Below are 21,495 nucleotides of genomic sequence, written 5' to 3'. Positions count from 1 at the left end.
CCCATACGTAAGCAGCAATGATGTGGCTTTGGGAACGTGAGGATAATTTACTAAAATTCACACTGTCTATAGATATTGGAGGACACGTGAGAAAGCCCTAAGATTTTGATTTACTGTTACAAAAGTAATGTTGGTTTTATTTATATAATAAATAATACTTCTTACCTATCTATTTTATGTAGCAAAGTTACAATTCTACAGCATGATATGCATGTCGGATTAGTGCTTTTGTGATTTTATTTGACCACATCAGTAAACTCCCGGTAGGAGGACCACATATTCTAGATTTTCCAAGAATAATTCAGTTCCAGAAACTTAGTCCATTTGTCTCAATAAATTATTAAAACTTCTCAGTGAAGAAATTCTGTAACTGGAGAAGCCCCGGTAGTCCACAATCTCCCACGCTGACGCCTAATATCGCTGAATTGCGGGGCTAGCTATGTGCTCGATCGTGGCATCGGGAAGGTGGACACAGATGTACACACATATACACATCCTGACTGAGACATGGCGACCCGTAATTCTTTCAAACCAATATTCTTTAAGTACTGGTGGACCATCTGCTTAGCAGAGAGGATGACTTTTGTTTGGCTCAGGAGCCAAGAGGGAGGAGGGGGAAAGGCCCTCGCCTCTAACAGTGCTCTGAATAATTCAGCTCTGGTTCCCAAAGAGCAAACCCCATCCAGCAAACCAAACTCCTGAAATTAACTGGTGCAACCCAATTCATCAAGTGGTAAAGACTGTTGGCTATTTCTTAAGCATCCCCTTTTGGGGATGAGCTTTTTCACCCAACTCCTGTCATGATGCCAGGTGGTTTATTGACATATTCATCCCATCTTCCCTTAGGAGAACGTGTAGGAATCGCCCTGAGAGGGGTTCGTTTCCTCCATTGTGTTCTTCCGTTGACATGTTATTGCTCCATTGTATGTCACTGTCCCATGGAAGCTTCTAGACGGACCTCTTCCTTAATCCAAGGCATGACATTACTACTACTACTACTACCCACTCACCTCTGAGGTTACCTGGAAGATACGACCACAAGGCAGGAAGGAAGAGAGTAAGTCTCACATCTCCATGAACACCTGCAGACCCAGGCTGCAGCGTTCCTGCCTGGTCTGTGTCTCCCCGTTTCTGCATCACATTTTTTCTGCATTATTTTCATTGTTTCGAATCTGTTGTTAATTGTTTCCATCATACCATTATCTTTTTTTTTTTTTTTGCGCGCTATGCGGGCCTCTCACTGCTGTGGCCTCTCCCGTTGCGGAGCACAAGCTCCGGACGCGCAGGCTCAGCGGCCACGGCTCACGGGCCCAGCCGCTCCGGACGCGCAGGCGCAGCGGCCACGGCTCACGGGCCCAGCCGCTCCGGACGCGCAGGCGCAGCGGCCACGGCTCATGGGCCCAGCCGCTCCGGACGCGCAGGCGCAGCGGCCACGGCTCACGGGCCCAGCTGCTCCGCGGCACGTGGGATCCTCCCGGACCGGGGCACGAACCCACGTCCCCCGCACCGGCAGGCGGACTCACAACCGCTGCGCCACCGGCGAAGCCCGTACCATTATCTTAAAATCATCTCTGTGCTGGGCCGTCTTTAATCTCAATACTTTGAAACGGTGAAAATGGAAACAGGTCCTGTCCCTCATGTCACTATCCACGTCCTGTTTCCTCTGTTAGAGGCGCCTTTCCCAGCTCAAGTGTGCAGGGCCCACCTGTTTCTAAAGGGGCTGCCCTTACCCTCCCCCAGCCAGCCTCACCCTCCTGGAGTAGAGCCCCGGGAGCCTTGGGATGGACCCCAGAGATGGGGGAGACCAGGGAGGTCATTGCGTGGGAGCCTTAAGCAATAATTAAGGAAACATGTCTGAGAAGAGGCTACAAGTACAATGTCAGTCCTCCCATATTTGTGTGTGGAGGGGGGTTTCCAGACATTGTAGGACTTGGTGGACCTTTCAGGCTTCCATGGAAGAGGTAAGAGGGAAATTTTCTTTGCTTTTACCAGAAGTAAAATATCACTAGGTCTGTTTTAGTAATTTTGTCATATGTCATTTTCTAGGAAGATGGCAGCACTGTAAGCTCTTTGTATAATTAGAATACATTTGGTACAAGAAGAAACCACATACTGAGAAGCAGAGCAGCATGACAAAACGAGCGACGTGGAAGGGAGAAGGGAACCGAGAGGAAGAAACAAATGGTCGCCGAGACCCACTTCTTCCAGGACCCTACCCCCCAAGTCACTCTCTTCTGGTTGAGAGCCTCCACAGTTACTTACTGGTTTCTGCATCTTTAAATTCTTGCTTCCTGACACACCACTCCCTTATCTTCGTCCTGTGGTACATACTACCTCCCTCCTTTTCATACAACCCTGGTCATGGGGCACTTTCCCAGAGGCGTACTCTCTGGGATGCAAACACGTACAATACCTTGTCCCAAGAGATCTTCCCTGCCGGGCAAACAAGGCTGTGGTTTCCTGGACGTGTTTCAGCATTGCAGTGATATGATCTCTGCTCCAGAGACGCAGCTGGTCCTGCTTGGTCATTTTCTGTCGAATTGCTGTGGCTCGGGCTATGACACATGAGAATGACATGAGAAATTCGACCTAAACACTAGAGAATCTGGATCTGGAGGGACTGTGTCTGAACCAAATGAAAACCTTTCCAACTTTCCCCCCTTTCCTTACTTTTTACACACATCTCATGCTATCAAATGTGAACACATAAATTACTTCTTATGTCAAGTAGTCTTTGTGGGCAATAGTCAGATCAAGATGAATATCTCTTCCTTTGGGCCTTCTCGAAAGCAGGCCCGGTAGGCATGGTCATTTTGTCCAGTCCAGACTGTACATATCAGGAGCTTTAATGCTCAGCACACTTCCCACTGTGCTGAGAATGAAGGCAAGATAGGGTGTTGACCTTCCTTACAGCACATTTATTTGCCCAGCTAATGGGAGTCCCTTAATGGGACTCAAATGGCTTAATGCCATCAAAATACAAAAACTGGAAATCCATTTTCACACTTTCATTTGGATAATCCCAGCCACCCGTACCTCACAAGAGCATGGCAGGACTTCCTGAAGGCTGGTCCCCTCTCCCCCGCGCCCAGAGATGATGGATGGATCTTCCAAAGATGCGATTTGCGAGTCAGTCCTCCTCCTGCCGCCCTTGGGGGTGGGGCAGGCCTCTTGCACAGGGCACGGGGCCCCGAAATGAAATCCAGCTGACTTTTACGGGCTTCCCTTTACAAAGTCGGCTTCCGGCCTCACAATGAAGCCCTCTGGGTCCTCCTCACACCAGTAAATCCGGGATCAAATCTTCTCCAGCTGGTCTGTCCGGCCTGCTCCCGAGGGGCTGGCCGTTGCCAGGTATGAGATATACAAACAAATTCCACAGCAGGGGATCCTGTTTCCAAGGATTATTTTTAGTTGAAATCAGCACCTTCCCCACTCTTCCAAGTTTCTAAGGCACCGATTTATCTTCCTCCCTTTCGCCTTTTCTGGATTGGCTGCCAAAGCAGTTTCAGGTGGCCCATCTCACTCCTCTCTCAAGTGCACGTGGAGTAAAACACTAAGTTTCGTCTGGTCCCAAAGGAGGCCACGGGGAGGGGTGGCTCGGAGCAGTGCAGTGTCTCCTGTCCCTTGTGTGTTTTGTTTTTTTTCCCCCCCGGCACCGTGTGCCTTGTGTAATCTTAGTTCCGGGACCAGGGATGGAACCCGGGCCCCCAGCAGAGGAAGCACGGAGTTCTAATCACTGGACCAGCAGGGAAGTGCCTGCATCTCCCTTCCCTTGAAAGGACCTGACAGCAGCAGAAGCCGTGTGGGTCGGTTTTCCCAGCACATCATTTCTCGGGCTCCAGGTCAGTCCACGGGCCTTTCCTTGGTAACACTTGCCCGGCACGTGCCGCGTTAAGGAGCCCAGCACGGCCACGTCTCTCTCCATCTCCAGTAACATCAAGGAGCAGCGCCTTTTCCCTCATTCCACCTGCATCCCTGCCGGCACCTGGGTCCTCCCGGGCACAAGTGCTTGGCTCACGGGATGTGTCGCTATTCTCTTTGCTTCAGCTGCCTTGGGGGCAGAGTAGCTTGCATTTGGGAATGATTTAGAGTTTTTGCATATATTACTTTATTCGAGTCTCACAAATTCTGGGAATCAACAGAAGTATTTTCTAGACGTGGAAACGGAGCCTCAGATTCAGCAGTACATTCGTAACCAGTGACACTGGGTTTGAATCTAAGGATTTCAGGTTCTTTCCGTCAGTTCCTTTCTAACCGTGTATTTTTGCAGCATGGGTCTTGTGCTTTTGTAGTTCAGTCGCCCAGATGCTCCGGAGCCCTCCGTGGCGCTCGGCCGGCCTGGCTGCTGAGAGCTGCGCGTGCGGATACAGGCAGAGCCAGGGCGACGCTGGCCACAAGCGCGGCCAGTCCCCGACTCTCTGCTCTGTCCCTGGCAGCAGGGGGCGGTTTCCACTGCGCACCGTCCCGTGTGCCCCGGGGCAGCTGGGAGGGGGAAGCCCGGGCCAGGCCGGGCCGCATGTGGCTCCACTCCCACAGGAGACAGCCATGCTCCTTAGCCAGGAGGCCAAGCCCCTCACCTGCCCGTGCAGCCTCCTTCTCCACCTCCCTGCCGGCCGTCCCCTGGCCCCATGGCCCCGGTCCCAACTCGACTCTCAGCCCCTGCCAAGCCCCTCTGCCCGGCTCCCTCCGTCCTGCTCGCCGACCAGGGCTCGCGTGCGTGGCTCTGTGGGCCGCTAGGGGGTGAGGAGAAAGGATGTGCACGGAAGCGGCACCTGTGAGAGAAAGGGCGCCATCACGCGGCCCTGGCTGCACGATTGCTGCGAGGCCGCGGTAACAACCGCCGCCGGGCCCTCGCGCGGCACCCGCCGCACCTCTTCCGCCGCCGGGTCAGCCGGGCTCCCCTCGGTCGGCTGACTTTGATCCCCCGACCGGAGCGCGCAGGAAGGCAGCTCCGAGGGGAGCAAGGCGCCCGCTCCGAGCAGGCGCGTCGCGGAGGGGAATCCTCCGGCAACCACGGGCGCTCGGGAAGCTGACACGTGCTGCGGAGGGAGTGCAAGCGTGACGTTGGCATGAGCCAGGTGGGTCTGGGTGGGCGCCCCGGCCGCCCCGGACGACATCGTGTGACCTGGCGACCCCCGCGGGAGCTGGGGGCTGCCGGAGAGGAGGCCGGCCAGGCGCCGGCTGGTCTGCGGCTTCGGTGGTGCCTGACCGCGCGTTACGCTATGTTATCATTACTGCCCGCAGGTGGGGGGGCCCTGGAGGGGGAGGGGTGCGGGTCTGTACCAGGGGGCACGGGATCTGACATGATGAATCCTGCATGTGTGGCCCCAAACGAGCACTGTTCTCGTTCAGTCCTCCCAGCCAGCTCGGGCTCGTCCCCAGGTCAAGGCTGAGGGAGCAAAGCCTCCGAGGCCACCCCGCCAGGGGACAGACCCCTGCCCTCAGCTGTGCTCCCATCTGCTTCCCCGAGATCCCAAAGCCCCGGGTTCCCCCACCTTTGCTCATTATCCACTTAGCTATGCTTTGTCCTCTGCATCCACAGACTTGAGTTATTTCTGCCCAGAACCACCGTTCGCTCTGCGAGATTAATACCGAGTCCTTAGTCCGGCCCGGGAGAGGGGCCCCCAGCCCCGCTCAGCGCCTGGCCTCCCCACCGCCCCGGTTCTGCGGCTGCGCCGGAAGCTGCTGGGCCTGAGAGACCACCCTCCTCCTGTAACCCCGGTTAAGGGTCAGCTCCGTGGGGAAGGTACCCCCCCCCCCCAGGCGGAGGCTGGTGCTTCTCTGGCGTCACTGGCCCCACGCCCACCACGGGGTAGCTGATGGGTGTGCACAGTACCCCACGAGCTGATCAAGAAAATCAGCATTTATTGTCCTCCTTTGCACAATGGGGCTAAAAGGAGTATTTTTTAATGTCTTTATTGGAGTATAATTGCTTTACAGTGGTGTGTTAGTTTCTGCTGTATAGCAAAGTGAATCAGCTCTATACGTTCCCATATCTCTTTCCTCTTGCGTCTCCCTCCCACCCTCCCCATCCCACCCCTCTAGGTGGTCACAGAGCACCGAGCTGATCTCCCTGTGCTGTGCGGCTGCTTCCCACTAGCTATCTATTTTACCTTTGCTAGTGTATATGTGTCCATGCCTCTCTCTCACATCGTCCCAGCTTACCCTTCCCCCTCCCCGTGTCCTCAAGTCCATTCTCTATGTCTGTGTCTTTATTCCTGTCCTGCCCCTAGGTTCTTCAGAACCTTTTTTTTTTAATTTTAGATTCCATATATATGTGTCGGCATACAGTATTTGTTTTTCTCTTTCTGACTTACTTCACTCTGTATGACAGACTCTAGGTCCATCCACCTCACTACAAATAACTCAATTTCGTTTCTTTTTATGGCTGAGTAATATTCCATTTTATACACGTGCCACATCTTCTAAAGGGAGTATTTTATAAGGTTTTTATTTTATAAAAATTAAATGAGTTAACACAGGTAAAGTACTTAGAATAATGCTTGGTTCACAGTAAGAGCTAATAAGGTTGGCTCTCACTAATATTACACTCTTGGTAGATGTTAAAATAATACATGAGAGGGGCTTCCCTGGTGGCGCAGTGGTTGGGAGTCCGCCTGCCGATGCAGGGGACGCAGGTTCGTGCCCCGGTCCGGGGGGATCCCACGTGCCGCGGAGCGGCTGGGCCCGTGAGCCATGGCTGCTGAGCCTGCGCGTCCGGAGCCTGTGCTCCGCAATGGGAGAGGCCACAGCGGTGAGAGGCCCGCGTACCACACACACACAAAAAAAATAATAATAATAATACATGAGAATGGAATGAGAAGAAGTCCGATTTAACCTTTGCCTGTCATAGACTTTTGGTTTCCTTTCTTTCATATCTATTAAAAAACCTCCAGCCCAATGTGGCTTTCAACGTTTATAAAATGGGAAGACTGAGTTAGCTTAAATGTCACAGAAAAAATCAGTGTGCTCAGTCCCCCCCATATTACTTCCTGGAGGACATCCAGCATTCAAACCATACACCACCGCTGTCCTTTAGTTTGTCTTTAAATAAAAATCTTCATTTCTCGACTGACAGTAAAGAACTTGGCATTGGAAAAATTAGCAAGTTTGATGCTGGTGCAGAGTCAGAGAAAGCTGTCCCTTGAGTATATTGGGGGCTTGTTTTAGCCAAATTAACTTTAGTTTTTGGTGAGATCAGATTTTCAGCTATTTTTCAGTAATGCAGAGACACACAGCGCTATAGCGTTTATTTCATATGAAACACACCCAGGGTTTCAGGGCTCCCGTCATAGACCGAGGAAAAGTAGAGACCAGAAAGACATTAATATTATTAGTTCTGATCGCGGGCCAAGCACAGAGCTCTGGGTTTAAATGATCTCATCCAGGATGTGGGATAAATAGGAATGGAACTGTTGAATATTTGGGATGCAATGTAAGCATTTTGGGAATCTATATGCAGCAGATGGGGCCCCCTCCTCTCACTGTGTGTCTGTGCGTCCATCCACGCCGCAGCGCCATTGGGAGTCTACGTGGTGATACAGCCCAGCACTCCAGGGAGAGCGAGATGGCAAATTAACCTCCGTGCTTGTAGCACAGAGCGGTGCTAAGACAATATATATATATAAACAGTATTAATGCCAACATACGACAAATAAACGAAGACATTTCATAGTCCCAAAGTTTGGTTATAATTACACTCTTAAAATCTAGGGCTAACTTCTGAAATGTGTATGGTCGTACAGCCTGCATGGATATTCATGTCTGCTAAATAGTCATTTGTTGCTGGAACTAGAGAGTTCTGTTTTATGATCGCAGGCATGTTGAATGTTTATTACATTAGTGGTTAAAACAGAATTTCTTTCTTTGTATTTTAGTTTTTCCTCTTCAAGTTTAATAGGGAAAAAAATAAAATGAAGATGATAAATAACACACAAAAGAAGGAGCAAGAGTGCAGATTAGTTCCTTATAATCGTTAAGAGTAGCAGACATATTTCTTAAAAATGCGTTTGGGGGGCTTCCCTGGTGGTGCAGTGGTTGAGAGTCCGCCTGCCGGTGCGGGGGACGCGGGTTCGTGCCCCGGTCCGGGAAGATCCCACGTGCCGCGGAGCGGCTGGGCCCGTGAGCCGTGGCCGCTGAGCCTGCGCGTCCGGAGCCTGTGCTCCGCAATGGGAGAGGCCACAACAGTGAGAGGCCCGCGTACCGAAAAAAAAAAAAAAAAAAAAATGCGTTTGGGAAACTGTGTAGTCGAGGTTCTATAAACTATTGGAATGATCGGCCAATAGGTTGTATAATTGTATATAAAATTTTAAAAACCACATGAGAAACTATGTCAATTTGAAAGTAACCACGGGTATCGTTCAAACACACATTCCTTTGACAAAATATGTATGAAGTAAGCAAAATCACGTTCTTTAGATTGCCTGGAATTCTACTTCTCCAAGAAAGGGTTTAGGGTAAAGGAATTCTAGTGTGCTGTGTCCTTGCATGGCAAGGTGTAACCCAAACTATATCAACTTGATATGGACCAATTTGTTACTTTGGAAAGTCTGTTTTTAAAAAGCCAAAGGAAAATCAACTCTGCCATCTGGTGTAAAAACAGGTCATTGCAACTTCTTCTTTCTTAAAAAAAATAACACCTAACCCAGCTATTCTTCATTTATGAAGAATCATCATGACACAGTGATATACCGGCCTAGTGGTTTTTCCTGGGTAACTGAAGCCTGTTACAGATTTTTTAAATTGTTGATGGCGGGACTTCTCTGGTGGCGCAGTGGTTAAGAACCTGCCTGCCAGTGCAGGGGACTCGGGTTTGAGCCCTGGTCCGGGAAGATCCCACATGCCGTGGAGCAACTAAGCCCGTGCACCACAAGTACTGAGCCTGCGCCCTAGAGCCCGCGAGTCACAACTACTGAGCCCGCGAGCCACAACTACTGAAGCCCGCGCGCCTAGAGCCCGCGCCCCACGGCAAGAGAAGCCACCACAATGAGAAGCCCCCGCACCTCAGTGAAGAGTAGCCCCCGCTCGCCGCAACTAGAGGAAGCCCACATGCAACAACGAAGACCCAATGCAGCCAAAATAAATAAATAAATTTTTAAAAATTGTTGCTGGGAATGTTTCTAAGACAAGGACTCATTTTCTGTCTGTGGTGAACCCAACGGCACCTTTCTTTGGTGACTCAGACGCTCATATGAACGTCAGTTGCCGCACTGCCCCTATAGCTCAGGGGTAACCCCAGACTTCAGTGAGGTTTGGCCTTGCCCTCAGTGGCCCTGTGGGCCGCACTTTTCTGAAGTGCAGCCCAGCTGGGAGCTGGCCAGGCCGCTGGAGCTGGGAAAGCAGAAACCTGAAGGTGTGAGGCAGGGCTGGCTTTGGCTGGAAACAGGTGGCCTCCAGATGGCGAGGCAAACCCGAAAAGGAGGATAGAAAGTCAACAGGTCAGCTCAGCACGGGACCCGCAGGTCCGGAGCAGATGAGACACGAAACGACGATGACGGAGGAAAGAAGTGAAGGGGCACATGAGAACGTTTAGTGCTGAGTCCTGTAGCCCAGGAGGGGCCCTGCCCCGTCCTGCCGTGGCCCCTGCTCTCCTCCTCCGCCCTCCCCCCGGCCCTGCGCCTGCTTCATCCTCGGCCTGCGAAGGGCACGAGGATGGGGCTGTGGGTTCAACGAAGATGGAGCTGTGGGTTCAAGGGTGTCCCTCCCCCCAAATTCAGAGCTTAAAGACCTAACCACCAGTCCTCACAATGCTACCCTATTTGGAACTAGGGTAGTTAAGATGTAATTAGTTAAGACGGCATCATATTGGAGTAGGTGGGGCTCTAATTGATATGACTGGTTTCCTTATAAAAAGGAGAAGTTTGGGCTTCCCTGATGGCGCAGTGGTTGAGAGTCCGCTTGCCGATGTGGGGGACGCGGGTTCGTGCCCCGGTCCGGGAGGATCCCACGTGCCGCGGAGCGGCTGGGCCTGTGAGCCGTGGCCGTTGAGCCTGCGCTCCGCAACGGGAGAGGCCACAACAGTGAGAGGCCTGCGTACCGCAAGAAATTTTAAAAAAAAAAAGAAGAAGTAAGAGAGAGAAAGGATCGAATAGGGTTTGTTGGCTGTTTGTGTTTGTTGAGATACTGTTGCCTGCTTTCTGCATTGGAAGCAAGTTGTGGTTCAAACAGAAAGCAAGGCTTTCGGTAGAAAAGAACGAAATAATGCCATTTGCAGCAACATAGATGAACCTAGAGATGATCCTACTAAGTGAAGTAAGTCAGACAGAGAAAGACAAATATCATGGTATCACTTACACATGGAATCTAAACTACGACACAAAGGAACTTTACCTGCGAAACAGAAACAGACTCACAGACACAGAGAACAGACTTGTGGTTGCCAAGGGGAGGGGGTGGGGGAAAGATGGAGTTGGATCTGGGGTTAGTAGATGTAAACTATTATATATAGACTAGATAAGCAGCAAGGGCCTACTGTAGAGCACAGGGAACTATACTCAGTACCCTGTAATGAGCCGTAATGGAAAAGAATGTGTACACGTTTAACTGAGTCACTTTGCTGTACAGCAGAAATTAACACAACATTGTAAATCAACTCTACTCCAATTAAAAAAAGACAGCATGGCTTTTGGGGGCTGTCCGCGGCGGCCCTGCTCAGCGGGAGACACAGCGACCTTGTCCTCACCTTGAGTCTTGCCGGGCTCCCATGAGCGGCTGCGCGGGAATTCTGTCCTCACGGCATTCTGGGCTCGGCCCTGCGCGACTGCACGGGTCAGCTGCGTGTGAAGACGGTCGACATAACTTGTGCAGTGAGAGAAAAGTGGCAAAGGAGAAATCTACGACTTTCACCAAATCAGACCAAAGTTCATGATGACCCTCAGCTACATAAAGCTAACACAGCAAAGTCAATGTTAGTTGGATGTCAAGGTGACGACAGCTTATCAGATCAATTATTTACCGATTTGTTTCCTCCTATAAAATTTACTCAGAGCATTTTCTAAAAGGAGACAAAATTAACAACCACAATGTAAATTTATTCCATTTTATTCTCTTCTTGCAGAATTTTACTGTGGGATCGGTGCCTTCAGCAGTGAGATGACGCAGCTCTCAGAAGAATAAGGCAGGTGTGTGTCGATGCTTTTTCTCTGGTCTGAAATCTTTGCTTTTTTTTAAAAAAAGTATTTATTTATTCGGCTACGCCGGGTCTTAGTTGCAGCAGGCAGGATCTTCGTTGCAGCGTGCAGGATCTTTTCGTCTTTTTCCTTTTTTAGTTGTAGTATGCGGCGTCTATTTCCCTGGCCAGGGATCGAACCTGGGCCCCCTGCATTGGGAGCACAGAGTCTTAACCACTGGACCGCCAGGGAAGTCCCCCTGGTCTGAATTCTTAAAACGTACTTGGACAGCTATTGTGTGAGAGTTGCTGTGGTCGACTGCAGAGATTTCTTCCCAAAGAGAGAAAAATACCTTTCAGGGGTGAAGCTGACCCCGAGGTGGAATGCCCTGTTCCTCAGTCAGGTGCACTGAGGGCTTCTCCTTTTTCACGAGGAAAAGCGATTTACTGTAGGGACCACTTAGAAAAACTTATAATAGGGAGTGGAGTTTTCCATGTGTCTAAAAGGCCATGGTGTTTCCATCGCTTTGCCAAATTTTGTCCTGTTGTAAAACACAGCTATAAAGAGACGACCACATTCCAGGCCTGTTATTTTCCTCGTTGCACCACCTTTGTGTACCTATGACTCACAGCTCACAATACACCAGCAGGGAGGGTGTTAGCGCTCTAGACCCTGGGAAATCTCACTAAAGACCCAGGTGAAACGGGCCTCAGCGTCAGTGAAGCTGTCATCGTCCTCCGATACCTGTGCTCAGGTCAGAGGCCACTGTCTACCTGGCATCCACCTGGCTGCCTGCAGGTATGGCTGCTGCTTTTGGTAAGCCCTTTTGCCGCAGCGCTGATCCAAGTCTGGCACAAGGGGCTGTTCTCGTCCTGGTGGAGACCAGAGGCAGGCGATCCGTTTGTGCCTGTCTCCAGGTGAATATCCTTGAGTCAAAATGAACACAGTTTTTCCTGTAAAATTAAATTTTATTTTGCCAGGCAGTAGGAATTTCAAAATAGACAGCTGGATACACTTTTTAGAATAATGACAACTGCGGTTTAGACGATAGTAACAGAAATACAAATATTTTTATGTCTGAGTCTCACTAACATTTACTGAATTTTTAAAACATGTATATGGCACTGTGAGGGATAGAAAACAGAACCAAGCAAGGCTCCTCCTGTTCCGAGACCTTACAGTATAATGCGGGAGACGGTACATGCGGGTACATACAAAGGATAAAAGAAAGCGCTAAGAGTGGTAAAGCGGTAATACAGAGCATCGTTGGTGTTTAGGGAAGGGAGAGGTTGCTTCCGTCTAGGTCAATCCAGAAGGGCTTCATGGAGGAGGCAGCGTTGTAACTGGGAATAAAAGATGGGAGCGTCTGTAAGGCTCCTCTGACACCAAATATGCAGTGCCTTTCCAAACACCGACCAGTTCTCCAAAGACCAACTAGATGTCCTACAATTCAGTTCAGTGCTGAGATAGCCCAGAGTTAGCACAGACCCCACAGGGTAAGAGTTCAGTCCCACAAGACGATCAGACGTCAGTGACAAGTCCCAGTACTTCTGACCGACCGGCTATAAATCCGGGAGCTCCCACAATCGCCTCCCCACGTTGAAGAAATTTCTAGAGTGGCTCACAGAACTCATGAAAGCACTGTACTTCCTATTATGGTTTATTATAAAGGATACAACTCAGGAGCAGCCCAACGGAAGAGACGCATAGGCCAAGGCAAGGCGGAGGAGGCCCCGTGCGTCCCCGCCCTCTGGTCATATCACCCTCCTAGCACCTCCCCGTGTTCACTAACCCAGAAGATCCTCGAGCCTCATCACTAAGGATTTTTATGGCGTTTCCACTATGTGGCATGATTGATTAGATCATTGGCCGTTGTGATTGCAAATCTCCAGGCCTCCTCCCCTCCGCAGAGGTCAGGGGTAAAGCTGTAAGGTCCGACTTCCTCATCACACGGTTGATTCTTCCTGCTGGAATCATCCAGCTACCCATCCTCCAAGAGTCCCTTCATGAGCATAAACCCAGGTATGGTTGAAAGGGTCTTGCTGTAAATAATAGAAGACTCTTGTCGAGCCCTTAATCACTCAGGAAATGCCAAGGGTTTGAAGACCTCTGCCAGGAACTGAGGATGATGATGAAATATATACTTGCCATTACATTAGCTGGATAAGAATACAGGTGATGGAAATGGAGAAGCTCGGGCAGTTGCGTGGTTTGGGGGACCAGAAAGGCGGCGTCTTTAGAATCGGATCTGATGAGGAGGATATCCTTTGGCCATTGCAGGTGGTGAGAGAAGAGTCTGGCCCCTCAGGGTCATGGCACACAGGGAATTCCCAGCAGGAATTCCCAAGCAGGTGCATTTCCTTACGCAAACCCTGTGTTGCTCTGTCTTCTCTAGCTATGTGGCATTTTAGGGAATTGCTAGCAATCACTTTATTTTTGCATTTTCATAAGTTTGTGGCAGGGAAATTTATATGCTCTGCTTACGGAGCTGAAAAATTCGGAGACATAAAATGCTGGCTTCTAAGCCCCTCATCTGGGGACAGGTGGGGTACACATAACTTTATACTTTGAAAGAATGGAAGAGAGAAACATCTTTGGGTCAAAACTTTCTTGCAGCCTATAGTTTTCCATTTAAGAAGACTCTCTACATAATTTTCCTGTGCCCAATTGTTTCCCATTGTGACAACTCTAGGGGGAAAATGATGCGTCTACCTCAGGCTTTTAATTAGATCTGAGCTTCTGGGATTGACCTAACATTAGTATTTCCCAGCATGTGTTATAAAGATGGAAAACTAGTTTTCCAAGTTGAATAAGCTTGAGAAAGGCTAGGCTGGACAATGTGAACAGACCCTTTTGCTGCAGAACTTCTCAGAGCCTTCGGGAGATCAGTGTGCACTGTAAATCTCTAAGGGTGGCACGGTATGTGGCCCTTCCCAAACTTAGCTGGTTAAAATCCACTTTTCACGCACTATCCTTTAGTCCAGCATCCCTAAGGAGCACCTACCCACAATGTGCAGTGCTCCCCTAGGAGTCCCTGGGCTGGAGGACCCAAGAGAAATACCCGAGTCTGGACCTATACACCCAGAACCTGTAAAACAAGGCCTGAGCTCAGGGCTGAGGCAGAGGCCATCCTTTGAACCAGTGCTGTGTCTGGACCTTTGAGGCTTTGGGACTGAGTTGAAGCTTGTGATGAGTGCACAGCTGGCCGGGCTTCACGGGAGTTTCCAAAGGCACAGCTTGGTCACTGTAGCTCTTCCCTGTCCCCAGGGAACTGGGAACTGAAAAATGGAGGCTCTTTTCCAGAAACGCGCCACCGAATGACAACACTACCCCTGACAAATCTTTCATATCAGAGAGACTCCACCTGAAATCTGCAGCTCAGTGGGAGGGCTGGAGTGTCGAGTCAAGAAGGCCTTTTGCAAGGAACAGCGCGGAGGCATCGGTGGGAAGGTGGGCTCCAGGGACGTGGGTCCCGCAGGACGCAGTGGAGGGGAGGCAGCGTGCAGGGAGGAGGTCTTGACCAAGCCTGCGTGTCTGCCTGCACCGTCCTTCTCAAGGAGGCTGCGCCCAGGCCTGCCAAGTTAACACACTTGGTTTACATATTTTGTCTCACTTAAGCCTCAGCACAGCACTTCAACCCCTCTCTCTTCCTTGATGGGGAAACCAAGGCTCAGAGAGATCTTGCCCAAGGACGGATGAACTTTGAATGACATGTTGTTAAGCTTGACCTATTAAATAATGTTTCCCTCTACTGGCTATACCTCCTGTGTCAGGAAATAGGAAACAGATGGCACTCTCAAACGAGGATCGTCCAGGAAGGTTTCTTTACACGGAGATACTGCGGGCGAGCAGAGCTCCTGCTGCATGGCGGCCGAGCCGTTCCCCGCCGGGAGGGGAGGGGAGGGGAGACAGCGGCTGCCTGAGCCCAGAAACAGGGGGCTGCACAGAGCGGCTGCCAGAACAGGAGACACAGCACGTCCAGGCAGCCCTGCGGGGAGGGCCTTCACCCCTGCCTTCATCCTCCCGGAGCCCTGCCTCCCTCCCTTTCAGTCGGGTCGGACCACCCCCAGCAGAAGCCAGGGGCATGGGAACCCTTGATGTGCTTCCCGTAGGTCAACCCTGGGGCAGGGAGCAGCGGGGGAGAGGGGTGGCGAGCAGATCTGAAGGGTGAGGAATACGAATTAGCCCAGACCTAGGACGTGAGATCTGCCTGGCTGTTCATCCGTCTGGGAAACACGAAGAGGCGAAGCAGCTGAGAAGTCGACAGTGTTCCTCCCAAGGGTGCGCCGACACGGTGAGGTGTCAGAGTGACTTGGGCACAGAAAGCCTTCCTCTCTGCGATCCCAGAGTGTCAGGGTCGCTGCTCCCTGAGCCGCTAGTGGTAAGAGGGGGCATCCGCTCTCGGATCTAAGTTGCTGACGCAGAGAGGCTGCAGGTGCCGAGTTTCAGACGTGGGGATTCCGGACACAAATTCCACCTGCTTCTTACCTTCCTGATTTCCAAGGAAACAGGACCCTGGACCCTGCAGTCCAGACGTGACCCACGGACATCCGTCCTGCTTTGCTCTGCGGTATGAAAACACTGCTGCCTGTCAGTTTCACCCCGACGCCACCTTCTTCCCAGATCCTGTACCAACCCCATCTTTTCCCTCCTTGGTGGAACCCCTGCCGTTCTGTGCCTCTTCCTCCTTTGCAAGGAGCCAAGAGGCCTGGCTTCATTGGTGCCCATGTTTGCCTGGGGCTTGGGCTTGGCAGGAACCAGTGGAGAAGTCCGGTCCCCCTCCCTCCATCACAGAGTAATGGGGTGGTCAGATTTTTCACTTACTGGTTTCTAGGCCTCTCTCAAGCTCTGAGACCGGCTTAGAATCCTAGAAGGCAGCCTGCTTTTTCACTCTGGAGGGTTCAGCAGTTTGCGCTTTTCCATTAGAATTCTCGGTCGCACTCGCTCTAATTTGTGCTTTTCCCCTTCTCCACCCTGCTGGACATTTCGCGAGGCCTCTCAAGCTGTGATTGGGCTTTTCCTGGCTCTCCACCCTCCAGGCGGAGGACTTTTAGTCCTTACAAAGCAGGGCCCGAGCTGTGTAAGAGCTCGGAGAGAGCTTTGGAGAGACTGGGAAGACGGGTGAGACGGCACCATATGCACACCTGGCACACGGGAGGCCCTCGGCACCTGGCTTGAGGTCAGCTGAGATGGCTGGCATTTTCCGGGTCCCTCGGAGGGAGTTCTCAGCTGCTCTTCTGCTTCAGAAATGGAGCAGCAGCTTCTGGACACACACAGCTTCCTCAGCAAAACCCCTCTGACCGGAGGCCTGAAACGGCCTGGCTGTCGGGTAGCCTGGGGCGGTGCGGACAAAGGCAGCTGAGAACTTGACAGTGTCCCTCCCGAGGACACACACTGCTGCTCTAGGTTGAGTCCACTCTTCGGGATCATGGACTTTCAATAATCTGATGAGCTTCCCAAGAAAATGCACATCAAAAGCATTGGAATACAGCCTCCAATGTGTAGTGAGCCACTGAGCCTATCACTAACCCCACGTTGAAAGTGCCAGCTCTGAAGGAACCCAATGCAGTTCTTAAGTCAAGAAGACATATTCCTGGGCTTCCCTGGTGGCGCTGTGGTTGAGAGTCCGCCTGCCAATGCGGGGGACACGGGTTCGTGCCCCGGTCCGGGAGGATCCCACGTGCCGCGGAGCGGCTGGGCCCGTGAGCCATGGCCGCTGAGCCTGTGCGTCCGTCCGGAGCCTGTGCTCCGCAGCGGGAGAGGCCGCAACAGTGAGAGGCCCGCAAAAAAAAAAAAAAAAAAAAAAAAAAAGAAGACATATTCCTGTTCAGACACAAGGCGGTGGTGGAGCCAGGAAGAAGATTCAGGTTCCCTATCCTGTTCCACTGGTAACAAGGACTCATCTTACCTTGCCCTTCGAAAAGGACAAAAAGGAAGGAAATTAAAAAAAGAAAAAAAAAGAGAGAGAGAGAGTTTAGAGCGCATTGTACTTAATCCTGTAAATCGTGCACTAGCGGTACAGGAGAAATGCTCATCGGGAAGACCCCCAAATCTGGCTAATTGCCCTGTCCAGATGTTCCCAGAGGGCGCTGGCCTTCCCTGCAGGAGTAGCTCACTTCCCTGGGGCATTTGCTCGTTGCTTGTCTGTCTCCAAACCTAGGAAGCCCCCTGAGGACCAGGTCGCATCAGTCCTGTTCACCATGGTGTCCCCTGTACCTGGCCCAGGTTAGGCAATGAACGAGTGAATAAATGAATAACTGGAAACCAAGCCAACAAGCACAGTTAAAATACATAAGCAGGATTAATTTAACTAAACATTCAGCACAGTATCCATACAAATTCTGGATTTTTATTGGAAATATTTAAACAATTAGATATAAGTCGGCCTCACGGGTGCCTCTCTTTCCCCACTTCCCCTGGCGTCATTTAAACATAAAATTATTTATTTATTTATTTATTTTAGGCTGCGTTGGGTCTTCGTTGCTGCGCGCGGGCTTTCTCTAGTTGCGGCGAGCAGGGGCTACTCTTTGTTGCGGTGCGCGGGCTTCTCATTGCGGTGGCTTCTCTCGTTGCGGAGCACGGGCTCTAGGCGCGCGGGCTTCAGTAGTTGTGGCTCATGGGCTCTAGAGCGCAGGCTCAGTAGTTGTGGAGCACGGGCTTAGTTGCTCCGCGGCATGTGGCATCTTCCTGGATCAGGGTTCGAACCCTTGTCCCCCGTATTGGCAGAAGGATTTTTAACCACTGTGCCACCAGGGAAGTCCGATAGCTGTTTCCTTGAGATGTCTTTTCCTGTCCTCACAGGTTTAATTTCCTGCATCTCTGTCTTGTTGTCTGTTCTCCTGGCATCTCTCCAGTCCTCACCTCATCGTTCTGTAACTAAGCTCCCTGAACCAGATCAAAGTCCTGCAGGTGTGGTCTCCTCCAAGTCTCTGAGTGATGAGGTCATGCTTCTCTTCCTAATGATATCTTGTTCTTACCTGGCACGCACACTGTCTTCCAAATGCTGAGCCAAAGTAGGTTACCAGCTTCTTCAGAAAACAGACAACTGCCAGCCAAGTGGCCCCATATTTTTTCAAGAAACTCACTTCATAGCGCAATGTGTTTCCGACAGAAACCAATAATATGACCTTGGAAGTTTAGAGTTCCTTTACTCTTGGGTCTCAAAATACAGGGGGAAACTTGAGTTTACAACATCCCCAGGGGAATAGCACCCTGCTTTTGAATGTGACCTATTTAGTTTAAGTGTAAGGTAGGATGCTCTGAGGAAAAGTCCCCCCCCAGAGGGCGGGGCTTTTGAAAGAGTATCCTTAGTGACGTTAGCCAAAGCGTGCTTGGGAATATGGCCATTAGGACGTCATTTTTTCCCTATAAGATTCAAGTAATTACTGGCAGATATCAGATGATATCAGGTGAGAGTTTCCTGGGCTCAGCACTTAACACGACTCAGAAATGTGCAGATGAACGGCCTCAAGGGCACCTGAAGGAGGAGGACTCGGGTTTGCACAGATGTTTCCAGCAAATGCTGAGGTGTCTGAGCTCAGCCTGGAGTGGGTTGCATTCAACCGCTAAGGCTGGGACGTTGTGAGAAAATTCCCGCCGTCAGCTCTGGCAGAAAACCTGAAGGTGGGCTGTCTCTCATCTGGGTGTGGAGGCCGTCTGGCTGTTAACTAATGCCTCCGACACAATCCAGACAGCAGCTCCAGAGATCTGAAAACACCAGTCTCAGGGCTCCCTTCTTTGTCCTGCAGACACACGCATGTGCCTTTTAACTCACCAAAGTCTTGCAGAGAGGTGCTTAGTATGATGAAAGAAATCCCACTCTGCTGGGCACCTGGGAATGCCTAGCCATGCTGGACCAGTCCACCTGCCATACGCTAGGGTGCTATTTCGTCTGAAAATGGCTCAGGCAGGACTAGATTTAGCCCTTCTTTCTTGGATAGTCAGGCACTTTTGCATGACGAACTGGTGAAAAGATAATTTGCAGGCTCTGGTGACCTTTACAGCCTGCTATGGCCGTGGAGAAGATCAAGGCCATCAGGAGTGGTCCAAGGTGGGAGATTGCACCCACGCCATGCCTCAGCGGCTTAGTGCAATCCGCTCCGGCCGAGCTCAGACTGGAGCTGAGGCTCATTCTTACATTCTGCACAGCGGCCCCCATCGGGCAAGACTCTTGGGGGAAAAGGTACCCTCCGTCCCCCCATGATGGAGAGCAGAGCATCAGAAAAAGAGCACCTCACCAAAGCAGAGACCACTCAGACAGAACAAGAGAACGAGAACAGCCTCCGAAAGACAAGAGAAGATGCTGCCTCTGTCCAAGAAGACGCTCTTATGTGAAAGAAATATTTGAGGGACCAAAAAACGCTGAGGAAATAAAAAGTATGATAGCCGGGATGGAAAACCCAGTGAGAAAGTTGAAAGATAATGCTGAAGAAATCTGCCAGAAAGTAGAGTAAAAAGACTGAGAAACTGGAGAGAGGAAAAAAAATAAAGAAAATTAGAGAATCAATCTAGGTACCAGCAAATCACAGGAGCGAAAACAGGAAGCTGGGAGGAGGACATTATTTAAGAAATAACAGAGGAGGGTTTCCTAGAACTGAAGGACAATATATTCTAGGTTAAAAGGGCCCACCCTGCCTGAAGTCTGAAAAACAGCCACACGAAGGACATCACGGCGGAAGTTTAAGACCCCGGGAAGCAGGAGACCCAAAGCACCCGCAGGGACGAGCAAGCCGTTCACAGTCTGTCCTAAGGACTCAGGGACAGAATGGCGCTAATTACACGTCCTCGTATCAATCCCAGAAGCCGGGAGACAATGAAGCAGAACTTTCAAAATTCCGAGAAGAAATGATTTCGATCCTGGAATTCTGTCTCCAGCCAGGAAATCTACTAAGTGTGCAGATGGAATAAAGACTTGTTAGGATGTGCAAGATTCTGGAAATTTACCTCCAGAAGAAACCGTGCAGGAAGCTGCTGCAGGCTGTGGTCTCTAAAACAGGGGAGGCAACCACAGAAGAAGAGCTGGGATTCAGAAAACAAGGGCAGGACAGGGTGTTTCTTCAGGAAGAATGAACAGACAGATGCCCTGACATGTTTGGCTACGGAAAGAGGAGATTTACACTAATAGGGTAGAGTTTCAATGTACAGAGGTAATAAACAGAGAGATAAGTGCATACACGCATGCACACCCCCCCCCCCCACTGTGGTACAAGGATAAGCTCCAGAGAAAATAAAATGTTGTGCAAAAAAGAAAAAGCAGGGACTTTGCTGGTGGTGCAGTGGTTAGGAATCCGCCTGCCAATGCAGGGGACACGGGTTCGACCCCTGGTCTGGGAAGATCCCACGTGCTGCGGAGCAACTAACCCTGTGCACCACAACTACCGAGCCCGCGAGCCACAACTACTGAGCCCGCGCGCCTAGAGCCCGCGCTCCGCAGCAAGAGAAGCCGCCGCGATGAGAAGCCCGCGCACCGCAACGAAGAGTAGCCCCCGCTCGCCACAACTAGAGAGAGCCCGTGCACGGCAACGAAGACCCAACGCAGCCAAAAATAAATAACATTTAAAAAAAGGAGAAAAAGAAAAGCAGTCATCTTACACTGTGACTCAGCTGTGAACCACATTTACGCGCGTCGTTCTGTAAACACTGAAGTGCTGTAGCCAAACTATGTGGAAACCTTATCGATGCTGAGAGGACGGAGAGCCGGGAAACGTGCGTGAACGAAGTGGGGCACCCCGGGGGGTTGCTGTATGAGGACAGACTCGGCTTCGCGGGCAGGGAAGCCTGGAGGCAGCGGCTGGAATGGGAGACTCCGGAAAGAAGAGCAGAAACGTGTTGTCTGGAGACGGGAAAGAAGATACCAAAGAACTTGCTCAACAGCTGCAGGTGGGCTGCCTTCCGGAGCAGAAGACGCTCAGGAGTCTCTGCTGCTTTTCATAAAAAGCCTGTAGAACGATGTGACTTCAAAATATGTGCATATGTCACTGGGATGCAAAACCCCCACGCGGCTAAATTAGGAAAGAAAGAAGACACTGCTCTCCAAGTGCAGGAGGGAGCCAGGGTGAGGACTGAGATAGGGCAGGTGACGCAGGTGACGCAGGTGACGCAGGTGCGGGCGCCCCGGCTACAGGGCTGGGCGGGAGCGAATCTTCCAGGGCGCCTCCCGCCTCCCAGGATGAGTAGACCTCGCTTTGCGGAACTTGACATGCCCTTGGGAAACAACTGCTCTCCAGTCACACGGCTGCTCTATCGTTGCCAAGACAATAAATACATAAATAGAAACGTAGGAGCGTGTTCCTAGGGTAGGACATATGGATAATAATTTGAGTTAATGAATAAGGATTCCTGGGCAGCATGAGAATCACAAATTTTTAAAAGATTTATTTATAATTTA

General features: G+C 50.9%; 1 protein-coding gene and 1 long non-coding RNA gene across 6 annotated transcripts in view; one reads left to right on the top strand and one right to left on the bottom strand.

Annotated features, from left to right (window-relative positions):
• FHL2 (four and a half LIM domains 2) overlaps positions 1-4,744 on the bottom strand; it is a 110,336-nt gene extending 105,592 nt beyond the window's left edge. For all 3 annotated transcript variants that reach the window (XM_067007017.1, XM_067007016.1, XM_067007014.1), the window contains exons 1-2: positions 3,037-4,744; positions 2,414-2,555 (exon numbers count right to left, since the gene is read on the bottom strand). In XM_067007017.1, the coding sequence (XP_066863118.1) occupies positions 2,414-2,529 (116 nt within the window). In that variant the 5' untranslated portion in view covers positions 2,530-2,555; positions 3,037-4,744. The remainder of the gene's footprint in view (positions 1-2,413; positions 2,556-3,036) is intronic.
• Positions 4,745-4,753: 9 nt separating this feature from the next.
• LOC136792110 (uncharacterized) overlaps positions 4,754-21,495 on the top strand; it is a 71,873-nt gene continuing 55,131 nt past the window's right edge. For all 3 annotated transcript variants that reach the window (XR_010835315.1, XR_010835314.1, XR_010835313.1), the window contains exons 1-2: positions 4,754-5,078; positions 11,057-11,120. This is a non-coding gene — a long non-coding RNA (uncharacterized lncRNA). The remainder of the gene's footprint in view (positions 5,079-11,056; positions 11,121-21,495) is intronic.

The sequence above is a fragment of the Kogia breviceps genome, chromosome 11 (genome assembly GCF_026419965.1).
Source record: "Kogia breviceps isolate mKogBre1 chromosome 11, mKogBre1 haplotype 1, whole genome shotgun sequence".
Classification (NCBI taxonomy): domain Eukaryota; kingdom Metazoa; phylum Chordata; class Mammalia; order Artiodactyla; family Physeteridae; genus Kogia; species Kogia breviceps.
This window is presented reverse-complemented; position numbering and strand designations above follow the sequence as displayed.